The sequence below is a fragment of the Aplidium turbinatum genome, chromosome 1 (genome assembly GCF_918807975.1).
Source record: "Aplidium turbinatum chromosome 1, kaAplTurb1.1, whole genome shotgun sequence".
Lineage (NCBI taxonomy): Eukaryota > Metazoa > Chordata > Ascidiacea > Aplousobranchia > Polyclinidae > Aplidium > Aplidium turbinatum.
In genome coordinates this window covers 24,343,743-24,359,286 of record NC_137472.1, presented here as the reverse complement: position 1 = coordinate 24,359,286, position 15,544 = coordinate 24,343,743, and the positions used below count along the sequence as shown (strand labels likewise).

At 39.9% G+C, this 15,544-nt stretch overlaps 1 protein-coding gene across 1 annotated transcript in view; it reads left to right on the top strand.

The window, feature by feature from the left end:
• The window catches only part of LOC145770977 (ubiquitin carboxyl-terminal hydrolase 7-like), a 163,712-nt gene extending 155,727 nt beyond the window's left edge, over positions 1–7,985 (top strand). Inside the window, exons 10-13 of the mRNA XM_082582719.1 lie at positions 3,677–3,835; positions 3,954–4,148; positions 4,230–4,307; positions 6,508–7,985. Of these exons, the coding sequence (XP_082438845.1) occupies positions 3,677–3,835; positions 3,954–4,148; positions 4,230–4,307; positions 6,508–6,621 (546 nt within the window). The 3' untranslated portion in view covers positions 6,622–7,985. The remainder of the gene's footprint in view (positions 1–3,676; positions 3,836–3,953; positions 4,149–4,229; positions 4,308–6,507) is intronic.
• The last annotated feature ends 7,559 nt before the right edge of the window (positions 7,986–15,544 follow it).

The window sequence follows — 15,544 nt, the reverse complement described above, 5'->3', positions numbered from 1 at the left end:
GACTCCAGAGAGCCCAACCTTCTAAGGGTTAAACAATAGCACAATCCCATGTCGAGGAATGGTCAATTGCATGAAAACACAGATCTTATTCTTTTTTTATTAAAAATAATTATAAAAGATACACTGGAATTTCAAGCTTCTCGCAACCTCCAAAAAAACGGCTCACCACTCCCAGGTTGAAAACCACTCTTCCAGACCATCAGTAACTTTAATGAAGATTTTTGGTCTTTAACTTAACTAGATCTTATTGTACAGTTTAAGGGCTTATTGAAGCTTAAAGGCATTAAAACAGTTAAAATGATGGTTTATAGCGTGTTTTCTCTGATGAAAGATGTTACTACCTGACTCAGTGCTTTCCCAAACTGTTTAATCTTGGGAAGTTAGGAAAAATGCCTTGATTTTAGGAAAAATACTCAAATCTACACTTAGATTTGTTCATTTGGAACTAGTTCTAAGAAATTAATACTCGGGGTCATTCTTAGAAATTTAAGTATCTACAAACTTGATAATTCTACAAAAAGGGACCGTGGTTATAAAAACGTTTGGAACCACTGATGTATTGAGTTACAAGTATTTGAGAATATTTTAGACCTCCATACTGATAAAGTATTGAAGCAACGTGGAATGAAAAAATGCCAATATTGTATAAAGTAAAGGATTTCATTAAAAAAAATGCATTGTGGATTAAACACTTTTGGATGAAGCATTTCTTTCTATGAAAACACTTGCATCAGAAAATAATGAAAACTTTATCAAAGATTTATGCACATCAGTCCAGCAACCATGATATGTATCACACTGGGTTTTCTCTTAAACCAATGCATCTAGCGTTGAATTTCATTGTTATGATTTTTTCAGTCATTGAGTCGTGGCATCTTTCAGTCAGTTCACCACGCTTTGTTTGCAGTTGTGGTGTCAGTTTAATTTATGTTAGGAGTCATGTTTTGATTCGGTTCACCACGTTCTGTTAGTTAGGCATTTTTCAGTTGCAACCTTTTGAGTTAATATGTCCTAATGGTTTGAAGATTTGTTTTCTGCATTAAACTCATACATGTGGATTGTAGCCTACACATCCAGACATAATTCTCGGATGATCCCCACCACCGATGTGCTCGGGATGTTGCTGCAATAATTTACAGTTACGTATGAGTCAATGCTTTGGACTACTCGACGTCCACTACATAAGTAAGGCAACTATACCCTATTGCTATATTGAGAAACGAACAAAACTTACAAAGATAACCAAGATTTCTTTCGAAAACTTTTTTTTGTTCATGCAAATTACTATCAACAAGTCTTTGCATTTCAAAAACAGCTTCGGAATGACAAATATTCATAGAGCAGGAGCCAGGTCGATTATTTGACTGTCTGGATCAGTAAGGTTTGACAAGTGTTTCTCAACTGAAATTTGGTGTAGATTTCAAAAATAAACTTCTTACTTTCACTAGTGTGACCGTTTCTCTTTAAGGGTCTGCTACTATTCGGTGAGTCCGATTCGGTGAGTTCCTAACCCCTACCCCTAACCCTAAAACGGCAATGATAATTAGGCTACGGTACCCAATAATTTAAAAAAAAAAATGAAAAAATCCCCTGTTAAGAGATCGGACTCACCGAAACGGGCCATTCCGCTCTTTAAAGACCTGTTGTCATAGCCTACTCTTATCAAGAAAAACGCTTATTTCATTGTGACATGATTAACATGCAGAGAAACTTCACTGATCTTCGAAATTAAATTCTTACTTGAATTAGTCTTTGTGTTACTCTATCTGGGGACATGGCCACTGCCACTCGACATAGTGCATAGCTCATGGTCGTTGGTTGCAACCTGATAGACTACGCGCAGCTCCACTGATGAGACCTGAAAGGTCGAAACGGTTGTCATGAAAATTAGTATGAAGTTTATGATATGAATATTGAATATTCATTCCCGTGTGGTCCGAACGTAACCTCGACTTTCTTTTCACTGAATTCACAGTCTCGTGAACTTTCACATTCACGAGACTGTGGTGCCATCTTGTCTTAAGCAGTTTGAAAGAAGAGACAATGCGTGGATGATATCTCGTAGCTTTGTTGACAATACTCCAATGTGGTATGAGTGGAATTTTCTAGTTACTAAAGATGACTTGCCAAGTCAAACACTGACATACATGGGGTCAGTTGTAAAGCCACCAACAAGGCTTGATATTGTGCAGCACACAATGAATACTGCAATTCAAGTTGCTGATGCATGCCATGATTCATACATACTTGAGACCTATGACTTAGCAATTGTAAAGCCTGCATTACAGATTCAGTCCTATAAATCACCAATGTTTGACAGACTATTTGTATGTTTGCAGCCTTCCGCATCAAGTTAGCATATTTCAAGTGCTTAAGATACATCTTTTCTAGTTTGGGTGGTGACCACATTCTAGTGGAAAGCGGAGTACTTGCATGAGGCTCATTAAATGGTCTTTTGAAAGAAACATTTTACAATCGAGCAGAGTCTTCATTCCTCCTTGCTTGCAGTCGCATTCAGAATAAAGCATCTGGAAATGTTCCTCCTTCAAATTGACATATCCATTCTTCCAGTGATGAAACTTCTTCAGCTACTTAAACTACTAAAAACTGATTCCATTTGGCTTTGTGAGACTGGATTTAGTGCCATGTGTGCATTGAAAACGAAGCAGCAAAACCGGCTGGAAGTTGAAGCCGACATGCGGCTATGACTAAGCAAAATAACGTCTCGATTTCAAAAACTCACTGACAGCAAGTGTGCACAACTATCTCATTAGTACACATATTATTTTCTGAAATAGTTACTGCTTTTGTTGTGCTGTTTGTTTGCAAGCAACCTTGCATAGCTTTTAAAATATTACGGCAGTTTGTTTGGGTATCAAAATTTTACCACACTGAATTTTTTTTAAATGGTTTACCTTAAAAACGTGTTGGGAACCACTTGCCAACTCTACTTCGTAAATACAGAATATCTGTATTTTAGGTTCGCTTTTACACATGCGCGATTGCGCGTAGTCATGCGCTTAAATTAAAATGACCACTTTATCGTGTTTTACAATGAAACCAAGACCAAAAAAAAACTGTTTAAAAAGAGTCTTGCAACATTTTTATCATGTGTTAGTACAGTAGCAAACAATATTTGAACTTAAAATGCCATAAACAAGAAATGACGTCCATGCAATACAAGGCAATTTTATGCAAAAAGTGATTTTTAGGGTAGGAGGAGGTTTTGGACAAAAATTCCAAAAAAGTATACTACTACTAGAGGTCTTAAAATATACTCTTGCATTCGAAAATCAGGGCTAAAGTTGTAATTAAAATTATCCTCCCCCCCCCCCTGCTTCAAAATGTATTTCATTGAAACTCTTATCTACATTTACAATACAAGAGCTTGATGTGCGTTACATAAAAACGTGAAGGTTATCTGCTGCCACTACTATGAAGAAACTCGTTTACACTGTTATAAGCTGGCTCGAAACCAGTACAAAATTATCTATTTTCCTCAAAGCAAAAAGCTGCAATATTGTAGCTATTACAACTTACATTGCAATGGCACCATATTGCTCCCGCAATTAATGAAGTGCTTGATTGCTCCAAAGGCTGGAGTTCTTGCCTTCCTATCCATCGTTGCAGTGTTGCTAATTCACACCTTTTGATTCTAAATATGCCAATTTTGCAGTTGAATATCGACGGAAGTAAGGAGCTTCGTTTGCTGGAAGTAATTGGAAATAAGATTTGTGATATTTTGAAAAGGGAAAAGTCTTTGGAAGATCTCATGACTTATGGGCAAGCGGCCAGATTGTACAGGATTGAGGAGATTCCCGAAGACCAAAAAGAGGCACACGCTTTATTTGGTTATTTTGTTGTTGCAGTGTGTGTGGTCCAAATCAAGAAAATAGTAGATGTCTATGTTGTACGAAATGATTTCGCAAATTTAATGGGTTTTGTTGTTTTAGATCGGTGACGACGAGGTGTTGATTTGTGCGGTTCACTTCCAAAAGGAAATTTACAATACTTTTGGAGTACCGCTTCTGGTTAAGGTGAAGACCGGTGAGAGATTTCATGACATTAGAGAACGTATACGAAAGTCTATGGACATTCCAGACAACATCTTTGAGAAATATAAGATTGCTGTTGTAGTTAATGGGCAGGTACGTAGCTTGATCATGATTGATATGTTTCTGTAAAACTACAGCTAACGTTTAGTTTGTAATTGTTTTGTGTTCTGTCAGGTGAAATACATGTCAGAAGGAGTAGACGTCACTATTAATTTGAAAGATGTCATGCCTCCTGCCGCTATCACGAGTCCGGTGAGTTCAACTATTGAATTTAGTATGGAGTTTGTAAAAGTTTGTAAAAATACTTTTCTTTTTCTTGCGTATGGGATGGTAGCAGTCACATTATTTCATCCAGGCATTGCAGCCATTGGACTGTGTTGCTATCAAGCATTGTAAAGTTGGCATTTTCATCTTGAGGTCCGTAAATCGGGCAGTGATGAATGATGTGTTGTGCAGTTTGGGAGGCTGATCTACATACACAGGATGACGATTCGACAAGACCCTGCTGGAACATATTATAATTGAATTGTCCCACTCCAGTACGAAGACGATTGAGCTTAAATACCCAATCTTTGCGGAGTAACTCTGATCTTGGTGGGAGTGAGGTGCCTGGAGGTACTGTTAACTGCTCTGGTCTTACAGTCTCATCCCAACGTTTACTCCACACTCTTTGAAGGTTAAAATTAGAATCAGTGATCTGTAGCATGGCAAGAGAAATGTTTGCGAGGTTTAAGACGTGGAGACTCTAAATTAAGTTGTTCCTTGTAAACCAATTGATTCAAGGGATGACCCCCACCCAATAAAGCTCGCTGTGTAAGCTGGTGCACAAATTTGTCTCTCTGCAGGTTGACTGGGGAAATCCTTGAAAGTACAGGTAGGAAAGTCAGTGGGTGTTATGCTATTGAATTAGCGGTAATAGGACAAGTCTATGGTTTGGAGCTACGGCCTGTAGTGTAAGGCGGTTGAAAGTTTTCCATGCTGCTCTGCTGGAGTGTGTGAAATGTATTCTCTGGATTGTGTCTTTCCAACGTTGTCTGCGTTTTACATTAAACTTAAAGCATTCTGTAAGTTGGGTGGACTTGACTGACATTTCTTCGCTGCTTGTTGCATTCAAGAACGCGTCATAACGTTCATCGCATTCATCATCCCAAGTGGAGATATCGTGACGATGAAATCGTGAGGGATGCTTTTCTTCGCTACACTGAAAAGAATGTTACAAGCTGATTTATAACATACGTCCAAATCATCTAAGGCAGGGTTCGGTACTTGGCTGATCTTAGTGTCGAGTAGATTTGTAAGCTTGCTCCATTCAGCTTCACGGAAATTCCATCTCTTCACAAGTTTGGTTGGTATCAATCTGATTGGATTAGCTGGAGTTATGAGAGATGGTCTGTGTTGTGATTCGGGAAAACGATCAAGGATGGATCTCTCTGGTAAAGGATCAGTCAGGTTGATGAATGCCAGGTCTGGGTTGTTTGTGGTTTTCCATTCTGCTAGATTGAAAACTGTCTGGTTTTTGGGTTAAATATTAATTGGACCTCGGAAACTGAAGCCCAAGTTTCAAGGGTGATACCATCTGAGTTGGTTGATCGGTAACCCTAAGTGGTGCTGTGGGAATTAAAATCTCCAGCTTACATGCACAGAGGGGGTTAGCAAGGAATGGAATATCTTGCAGCCGTCGCCGTCATCGTGTGAGCCTCTAGGGCCGAGGGTCTATCCTTTTACCACCCCAGATTGCAGCCGTGTGGTTGATGATTTATAGACGTTCACAACCACAGTTCCTTCGATTTCTATGACTACCCATGGAGATTTTCAATCGGGTTAGGATAAACCTATTGGTTTCCAGTTGGTAGAGTTTTCACAAATGAAGTTGTCCCGTGTATGCTGTTGTTGGTACAAGCAGCCATGGTATATTCACAGATCTTCAATTTGGACACATTCAGGGAATGCGTTGCTTGCAAGATGACTGCAGTTGCTTCATGCTCCAGTGCTATTTGTGTCAAAATGGTGCATTTTTCTTACACCACCAGTCTTACACCAGCCCGAGAAGTGGTAGATAATGCTGCCGCATCTGAAGAAGGACCATGCTCGCGATGGCATTGCCGAGTTTGTTTTTTCATACTCCAGGGCCGAAAGTTCATCCTTTCACCACCATTGGGAGCGCTTAAAATTGCTGTCTCTGATTGTTGTCATTCGCCTTGCAAATTGCAGGTTTCGGGACTCAACACGACGAGGTTGTCAACATGAGTCCCAAAATACATGCAAGCTTTTATGCCCGGTGGTAAATATGTTATGCTGGCGCTTTTTGTCCAATGATATTGGGTAAGTATGGTCACGAATTCTACCAGTGTGCTTTCACCATACTGCCATCTACGACGCACTTGCAAATCACATAGTTTGAAGAATAAACTACTGCGCAGGTAAATCACGTGAACTTTTGTATGATTTGCAGAGCACCAAGTTATGTAACAAAGCGTGGATCGGTTTGGATCACGTCAACAAGAATTCAAAACGTCATCAGAGCAGATTTGGATACCCGGAGAAAGCGATTAAGATCCACAACTGATTTTCCTGAACGTGCTATAACTTGTTCACCTTTTGCTTTGTCGCTGTGACAAATCGAATATCGTATATTATGACTGCTATGTGTAGCACAATATCAGCGGTCACGTTGTTGTTCGTTTGTTCGATGTTTTTATTGTTTCACATTTCGGTCTTTACCAGCCGCAGATTAACTTGGAGGGAAATCAACCTTCTGGGTGAACTCTTTGTTTGATTAGTTGAAAAAAAATCTTTGTAGACATATGTTAAGGCAGCCCTGAACTCTTATAAATGTTATCAAATGTTGAATTTATCATAACTTAAAGAAAAGTTTCGAAGCTGTTTGATGGAAAACACCAAGCGGTAGTTTTTTTAACAAAAAGCTATTTGTTTGCTTCCATTATATTCTGTGAAATAGGAACGACTTTCCCAGCAATTGCAAGGTGTTACACTAGGTGGCTGTTAAGTTTGTTTCTCTACTACCTGGATGCAAACGATATCATTCGTAACTTCAATAACCCGTTTGATAAAGTGATGTGTAAATAAGGGAACTTTGTGATTGAACTGTACTGTAACTTTGTTAAACACAACCAATATGTGGGATATTTTCCCGCCTGCATATGTTGACTGAATGTATGAGACTTCATTTTCTTTGTGAAACTGTATTCTTTCAAAAGACGACAACCAAAGCACGTTCAATAACTAGCCTACAAACTGCGCTGCGTTGAACGAATTTCATTTGGTTATTTATTTTTTTTATTACATACCAAATTTAACATTAAAAGTGTTTTTTAAACTTTTGATTTCTTTTCAGAGTTGAATTTAACGAAAGGAAAGCTTTTGTTATTGTAGCCTATGTGTGCATCAAAAGTCATTGTTGTGCTGTAGATAGTCCGTTATGTTTTAATCTAAATGGAAAGTATACTGCATCATTGGGCTAAACGCCACTTAGAATGTTCGGTTCTTTAAGCCCAGATTTGCATGATGGCATAAAACTTATCGACATTGTCGCACGCACGACACGCATTTTTTTAACATGAGCTGCTAAAGTTGAAAATAATTGAAAGTCGTTAACCAAACCATGATTATCTTATGTGTTATTGAGTGAACAGATGAGTTGCTGTCGACTGACTGCATTGGTGGCTCGAAAAGACGTTTTTATTTTACATTTAAATTATTTAGCTGATGAAACTAATTTTGTGTATAATCGAGTTTTACTGGGAAGTTGGTATTGAATATTTTCCTAAAAAAGTCGCCACCTTACTATTAATTTGATCAAAGCAACGGTTTCGTGAAATGCCTTGTATACGTCTGTTGCGCTGTAGCAAAAATGACACATATGGCAGTCTTGGTATTTATCTGACAATACATAGCGTTTAATTGATCTGACATCATGTGTTAATTAGTGGCAGCTATCTGCACAAAAAGAAGAGGCTAAAAAATATTGAACTGCAACACTAAAGATCAAAATAGTATCGTTTTTCAATCGGTTGTTGACCAATGGGTTTTATTTGCACTTTTTAACCGTTATTTCGATACAGATGAACAAAGCGTTCCGAATATTGTGCTCCAGGGCAGCTATTTTTTCCGGTTAGATCATGTGTAGAGTGGAGATTTTAGATCCTCCTGAACACGATGCTTAAATTTTGTTTAAGGGTCTGGGACGGAGGATTTATGGCTCCCCAAGTTGACGATGTTTACGGAAATACACCGAACGGCCACAAGGGAACAGTTTGTCTCTTGATTGCACCATTCAAGGAACTTCTACTCCGTTTGGAAAAAGGGTTGTCCATAAAAGACATCCGCAGTCAAGGGGGGTGGGGTTGCAAGTATGAAGTTTGTGGACAAGAAAGAAGGGGAGGTTCATAGGATCGACATAGGATGCTGATAGCTGACCTTTTTGTTGTACAAACAACGAAATCATTTCACCAATCATCTGACCCCGCGTTCCCCTGCCGATTTCACAACCAGGTTTAGCGTCTGATTGCGAAACGAGCGGTTTAGACACGCACAAAAATCAACAATATAGCCTAGTTGAGATTGCTATTTCAGTAACGAATTTATTAGAACCGGTAGGCTATCAACTGTGAACTTCTTGCACTCACAGCGGCCATTTTAGATCAAGCGTGAAAAGAGCATGCTGGTTTGCAACAGGAACGACTGTGCATGCTGATCCGCCAAGTTTAGGCATTCTTTATAAAGGCTGTCCATAAAAATACTTCCTCATAAAATTGAAAAACAAACATTAGCCTAACCCCTCCCCCCATGTCCGCACTGTGTCTTCCCCTTGTAACGGTAGAGGAAGTCCACAGTTGCGACAATGGGCAGGTTGGTTGAAGAGATGAGGCTTCTACTAAAACGACAACTTGGTTGATGAAGCTGCTGCTGGTGAGTGGAATCTCTTCCGACGTTAACAAGCCATTAATGCTGGCTAAATTCCTGACTGATGAAGATATAATAGCAGAGGGGGCAAGCGGGGCAGTTGCCCCCAATGTTTTGGGCATCATCTTTTTAATTTTTTTATATTAATACATATTGTTTTGTTAGCTTTATTCTATTCATGTACTTCGCCTGCTGCCTGTCACGTAACAATTGTTACCGGCTGTTCAGCAGATTGGTTCTTCAGTGATGGCAGTGGCTCATTCAATGTTTCAAGGATATAATGTAAGTTAGATTTAACTCAACGAAGTCTACTAAAGTAATACCAGTGGTTTGATGACTATCTCTGGCTGGAGTATTCAGAAGCTAAGGATGCCACATTTTGTTTTCCCTGTCGAGTTTTCAACAGCTTGGTATGTTATAGTCCGAGAAACACATGTTTTTGGAAAAGTCTTGATGGCTAGTGTGGAGGCTACACCGGTATGGTTAGCGAAACACAATGCTCGCTGTTCTATAGTGAGTGGTCAGGTAGTGCTGACGCCAGGAAGATCGCTCCTTTTCAACAATGTTATAGTCCTGTTAATATTAGTTAAAGTTTATTCTATTAAACTGCAATTATGCTCCACCGGTTTTAAATGATTTTTTTATTCTTAATGTTTCTTTATCCCATCCATGAAGATTTCATGCGCAATATCAGGACGATAAAGTTTAAAACACAAAATAAGCGAACAATTATATTATAGACGTATTAATATGCAAAAAATGCAGTATGACGAAATAATGCAACTAAAGTCAACATGTTCCTACGTTTATTGGACGTTAAAATACGTTTCACTAGTAACTTAGTAAAATTCTTTTATTTCTGATGAAATTGCCTTTAAATTGGAAGACTTGCGTCCCCTCGAGCAAGATTGTGCATTTTTTACATCGATTCAACGCCCTACAACAGGGGTCACCAAACTACGTTGACTGATTTCATCCGACCCGCCACGTGCTACGGATATAACAGCTGCACTACAACTGTTAATGAAAAAAGTTACCAAACTTTTTGTAAAGGACTGATGTTGCTGTTTATCATTAGGCCACCACAAATGGAGACAGCCTAGGCCAAATTTGGAAAGATGTAGGCCTAATGTTTTTTCAAGAGTACGATGCCCTGTAGTGTATCACAGCAAGGGATAACTTTTCCAGCAACCTTTCGATTTTCATCACAACTTTGTTATTCCACCGCTGACTTTGTTATTTATTGTGCTCAATTAAAGTCAATGGAGATTCTAAATACGGTAGTTGTATATCTTTTTGCATCCGGCCCTCAGACAAAAAAGTTTGGTGACTCCTGCCCTACAACGTTGAATCGATGTAAAATCAGCAGATTTAGCTGGCTGAGGTTGGCGTTTTAGTTGATTAACTTTTATTAGCCTCAATTCTCACAATGTCAGGCTACGCAATAGGCATGTGACCGCCTCTGCGTTTGATATAGCCTATCTACTATGTTTGACATCTGTATTTTCCAAGCATGGAAAAACGTTTTCACAGCTTTTCAGTACAGTATTTGATTATTTCTCTGTTAACTAACAGACTAGTCAAAATCATGAGGCATATTTAACTAACATCACAGCTTCACCCTCACCACCGGCAATCCACGGCGAAGCAGACTGAGACGCCTGAAAAACGGCGTCCCACAGGGATCGGTCCTGGCTCCACTTCTTTTCAACATCTACACCCACGACCTGCCAACCACGGTCTCCGCAATATACGCTTATGCAGACGATCTGGCAATTCTCCACTCCACAAAGTCGTGGAAAAATCTAGAAGACACCTTGAGCCAGGACATGCAAACCATCTCAGCTTATCTCCAGAACTGGCGACTGAAACTCAGCGAAACCAAAACTGTGGCGGCAGCTTTCCTCCTACACAATCGGGAAGCTGATTGTGAGCTACATGCCCACAGCAACGGAAAACCTCTGTCCTTCTGCCCCGAGCCAAGGTATCTTGGGGTGACACTAGACAGATCGCTCACATACCGCCACCATTTGGTGTTACTGCGCAAGAAACTGACAACCCGCGCTGCACTACTGAAGCGCCTGGCAGGCTCTAGCTGGGGGGCGAGGGCTGACACTTTGCGAATAGCAGCCTTAGCCCTTGTCTACTCTTCTGCAGAGTACTGTGCACCTGTCTGGTGCCGCAGTGCTCACTGCCATAAACAGCGCCCTGCGCACAATGACCGGATGCCTGCTTCCCACACCATTGGACAATCTCCCCATTCTCGCTGGCATCCAACCTGCTGAGCTTCGTCGCGAAGAAGCCACTCTGTCCCTCGGTCGACGGGCACTGGAGCCTAACCATCTTCTCCACCACAAGATCTCTGCTTTCCCGAACGGGCACCCCCGCCGACTGAAATCAAGTCACCCATTCGTGCCAGCCGCTCGGCTTCTGATCAACGAAGCTGATGAACAAGACATCTCTGCGGCTACTTGGGCGGACCATAAATGGAATTCTGAATGGAAGTCAAGCACCACCAGACTCCATTCATTCATCCCCGACGCCGACACACGCCCTATCGGCCTGACACTACAGAGACAGGCATGGGTGCACCTCAACCGTCTCCGTGCGGGCGTCGGGCTTTTCCGCTCAACCATGCACCAATGGGGAATGGCTTCTTCCTCCTCCTGTGAATGTGGTGCCGAGGAACAGACCGCAGACCACATCATCAATGACTGTACCATCTTCAAGCCACCTAACGGAGTGGAAGGTCTGCGCGTCATGGATGATGAAACTAAAGACTGGCTGCCTTCCAGTGTAGTCCGGGAACATCGTGAATCTGGGGTGGTAAAAGGATAGACCCTCGGCCCCAGAAGCTCAGACGACGACGAACTGTTGGATAAAAAGCAGACAGTGCATTTGTAAAAAATGGTTTTTCAATCTGGAAAAAAGCTACGCAGAATTTCGCTGGCCATGGCAGTTGCAAGTCCCATACGGAATCAAACTGTGATTTATTTTGAATTTTATTTTTTTCAACAGATCAGACCTGTCAAAAATGTGGGAGTTTTGGTAGGCTATATAGCAGTAGAAAACAAGAGAAATTAAATAGTATAGCATGTCTTGCACCAGTGGCGTATCCAAGGGAGGGGGGTTTGGGGGTTTCAACCTTTCAAATTAAATTTACGGACGTTATTACATTGTTTGAAAGAAAAGCTTTAGCATATGATGTAGGCTAATTTCACGTCAAACTGTACAAGGAGATCGCTTGTTCGATCTAGATCAGTGGTTCCCAACCTGGGGTTCGCGGACCCCTTGGGGGTCCGTGAATACCTTGATGAATTTTGGAAAAAAAAAATTTTGTTCTATATGCACGGATAGAGCACCAGCTATGCTCGGGAACAAATCCGGATTTGCTGCTTTAGTAAAAAAACAAAGCTCCTCGCGTGGTTGTTACCCATTGCTTCCTGCACAGGTACGCCTTAGCAGCAAAAACTTTGCAAATAGCCAAGTTTCTTCAACCACAAACATAGCTTGTGATTATGAGTGAATCAACAGGCTAATTCTAATAGATAAACTTATCGGGTCTAGTGCAGAGACGTCCGTAAGCAATAATTTCTATTCCCTGATCCTTTTCCTGCCCAATCCAAAAGCCTAAAATGTAGGGAAAAGTTTTCCCCCAGAGGCAGTTCACTTATCCCTTGCGTTTTAGGCTGTTGAGTTGGGAAAGAAAGGGATTAGAAATTATTTCTTACGGACGTCTCTGCACTACTAGACCAAACTTATCAATGCAACTTTGCGAAAAGTTGATTAAACAAGCTGGGCTACTTTACTGCTGGCAATATTTCCATTGCTTCAACTGCTCAGTGTTGACTGTTGTTACTTCAAAGTTAACCTACTTACAGCTGCATTCCGGTCTATGCTTGTTGCATTAAAATCCCATGATATCAAGCGCTGAAAAGCAAGCTTTTTCACGGTTAACTGTCTTCAAACCAAACAACTGAGTCTTACAGTTACTTGTTCTCAGAGATGGGCGTGATCTTGATCTTAAAGATCACAAGTGATCTTGAAGATCAAGATCACTTTTTTTTTGGTGATCTTGATCTAAGATCACTTTTTTTTGTGTGATCTTGATCTTGAAGAACAATAAGATCAAGATCACTTTAAAATTGAATTTTACTTCCTACATAGAGGCATTTTTTTAGAACTCGTACTGTACAAAGTAGGTAGTGGCAACTACTAACATTAAGCCACTGTTAATATGATATGTGCCCAACAAAAGACGATTTAAACATTAAAGTCTCTATCTAATCTGGTCAGTGTTGCCATTTCAAAATTGAAAAAGTTTTCTGTATTAGTCATAATAAAGAAGTCAACTTCCGTGTACTTTATGTTGACGTATAATAAAAAATGATTTAATGTGAATTTTAAAGAAATGTTTGCTTTTATTGACCCAATTTTAGATGTTTCAAAAGTCTAGAATGGCGGTGATAAAAAATCTGGATTCTAGCCGATTTTGGTCATGTAAAGTGGTTTATTGCAGCAAATCAACCAGACCAAGACTTGTTTAGGGTCTAAGTATGGAGCGGTTTGTCGGACCGCAAACCTCTGAACTTTTATAATAGCAGACAACAGTATCAAAGTTGCCAGGTGGGTGAATGGTGCAATAAACATTTACATAATGCAGTGAAAGTTAAAACTACTTAGTAACACGAATAAAAACTCCCACATGAACCAGACAAAAATTTGGTAAAAATGATGCGGTTCAAAGATTATTTTTATTTATTTATTATAAATAAAAAGTATAAAACTAATTGCAAATTTTACGACTTTTCAGAACTACTGTAATTAACCTCGGCCTTGGGGGTGACGTTGCGATTCTAAGCAAACTACGTCAACAATTGATAGGCCTATAATAGCAACAGTCACTAACTTATTACAGTTCTTAGGCCAGCGATCGAGTAGTTAAAAGTTAGCAATACCAACTATATACCTGTAGCGCCCTGCGTTTCACCTTAGGTCATTTTAACGTTTGTTACCGTCGTGAAATTTACAATTGTGCTTCGGGATTTTCACCTTAGGTCTTTTCAACTTTCCTTAGGTTTGTTACCGTCATGAAATTGTCGTTCTTTTGCATATATGTAACGTTACCCAGTAATTCAAGTAATTTTGTAGTTGTGCCTCAGGATTCTGAAGCGTGATTAGGGATTTGCGTTCCTCAAGAACTTGCATGTTAATAAGCTAAAAGCATTCTTGCAACCGGCAGTTTCAATCACATATGCGTAGTTTTTCGTCTTTTCAAGGTTTTAGCCTACAGATGCTTGATTCCTCAGCGACTATGTACAGTATATCGCGTTTTGGCCTACAATTCGACAGACAGAGAATTTTACTTTTTGTGTAGGGCGTATGTCAGAGTATGGTATAATTTTGGTGCAGCTCACTATAATATGATTTTGGTACAGTAGTGATATTACTTCTGGCTCCGTCAGTCAACGTTCAGTGTGCAGTTTTCTTGGACTTATGATTTGAATTATGTTCTGTTGTGGAAAGACGATTGCAATCTTTTAAGTTAAGTGGTGATAATAAAAATCATACATGTAGTAAAGAAGTACAGACATCGTTCTTGGATCATTTCTGCCACATTTTTGTGCCCGAAATGTCGCTGTAGACTAGTTCTGCAGCTAGGTATAAGCGGATAAGTTAAGTTACCTGCTGTCCGCTACATACCTTTACCCAGATTGCTTATAGTTATTATTTTTTGCAACATTATTGATCAAAACTTCATTTTTTTTCAAGTACACAAAAAGTGATCTTGAAAGTGATCTTGATCTTCAAGATCACATAGTTTGGTGATCTTGATCTTCAAGATCACCTATTCTTGGTGATCTTGATCTTCAAGATCACCAATACTGGTGATCTTTCCCATCTCTGCTTGTTCTGTCATTGTAATTTTGTAACTAATCTGGTTGGGTAGCCACTTTAACAAGTCGAAATTCTGCCACTGAAATTGACTAGAATGAAACCGCCAACCAATCATAAGCTATGGTTTAAGTGACGTAAAAAATGGCGAAAAGAAGATGATAGAAAGCAAATTAAGTGATGGCTTTTTGTCAGCTGGTTGGCTTAGGGGTTAGGGTTAGGGCTAGAAAGTAGTCATTTCATTGACGCGGGTTCGATTCCCACCACTGCTATTGTTCTTTTTCTTCTGTAATTACCAAATAAAGTTCAAAACAAGCATTAACTCTCTGGATGAGTGCCAGAAGGGTCACAATTGGACGGTAGCCTCTTATAACGTGTTCTGATTGGTTGGCGGTTACATTGTAGTCATTCGCAGTGGCAGAATTTCGACTTGTTAAAGTGGCTACCATCTGGTTGTTTTAATTCTAACTGTACAACAGGGTTGCCAACCTGTCTTCACCAAAAAAGCCAGACCAAGTCACAAAAAAGGCCTAAAAAAGCCAGAAGAAAATACCTAAAAAAGCCAAGAAAAAGCCAATTAGTATTCATTAAACATACACACATACAAAGTGAACAACCAAATAGTGTCCCACCGAACTTTGACTTCAGCGACAACGGAGAAACATAGTTAA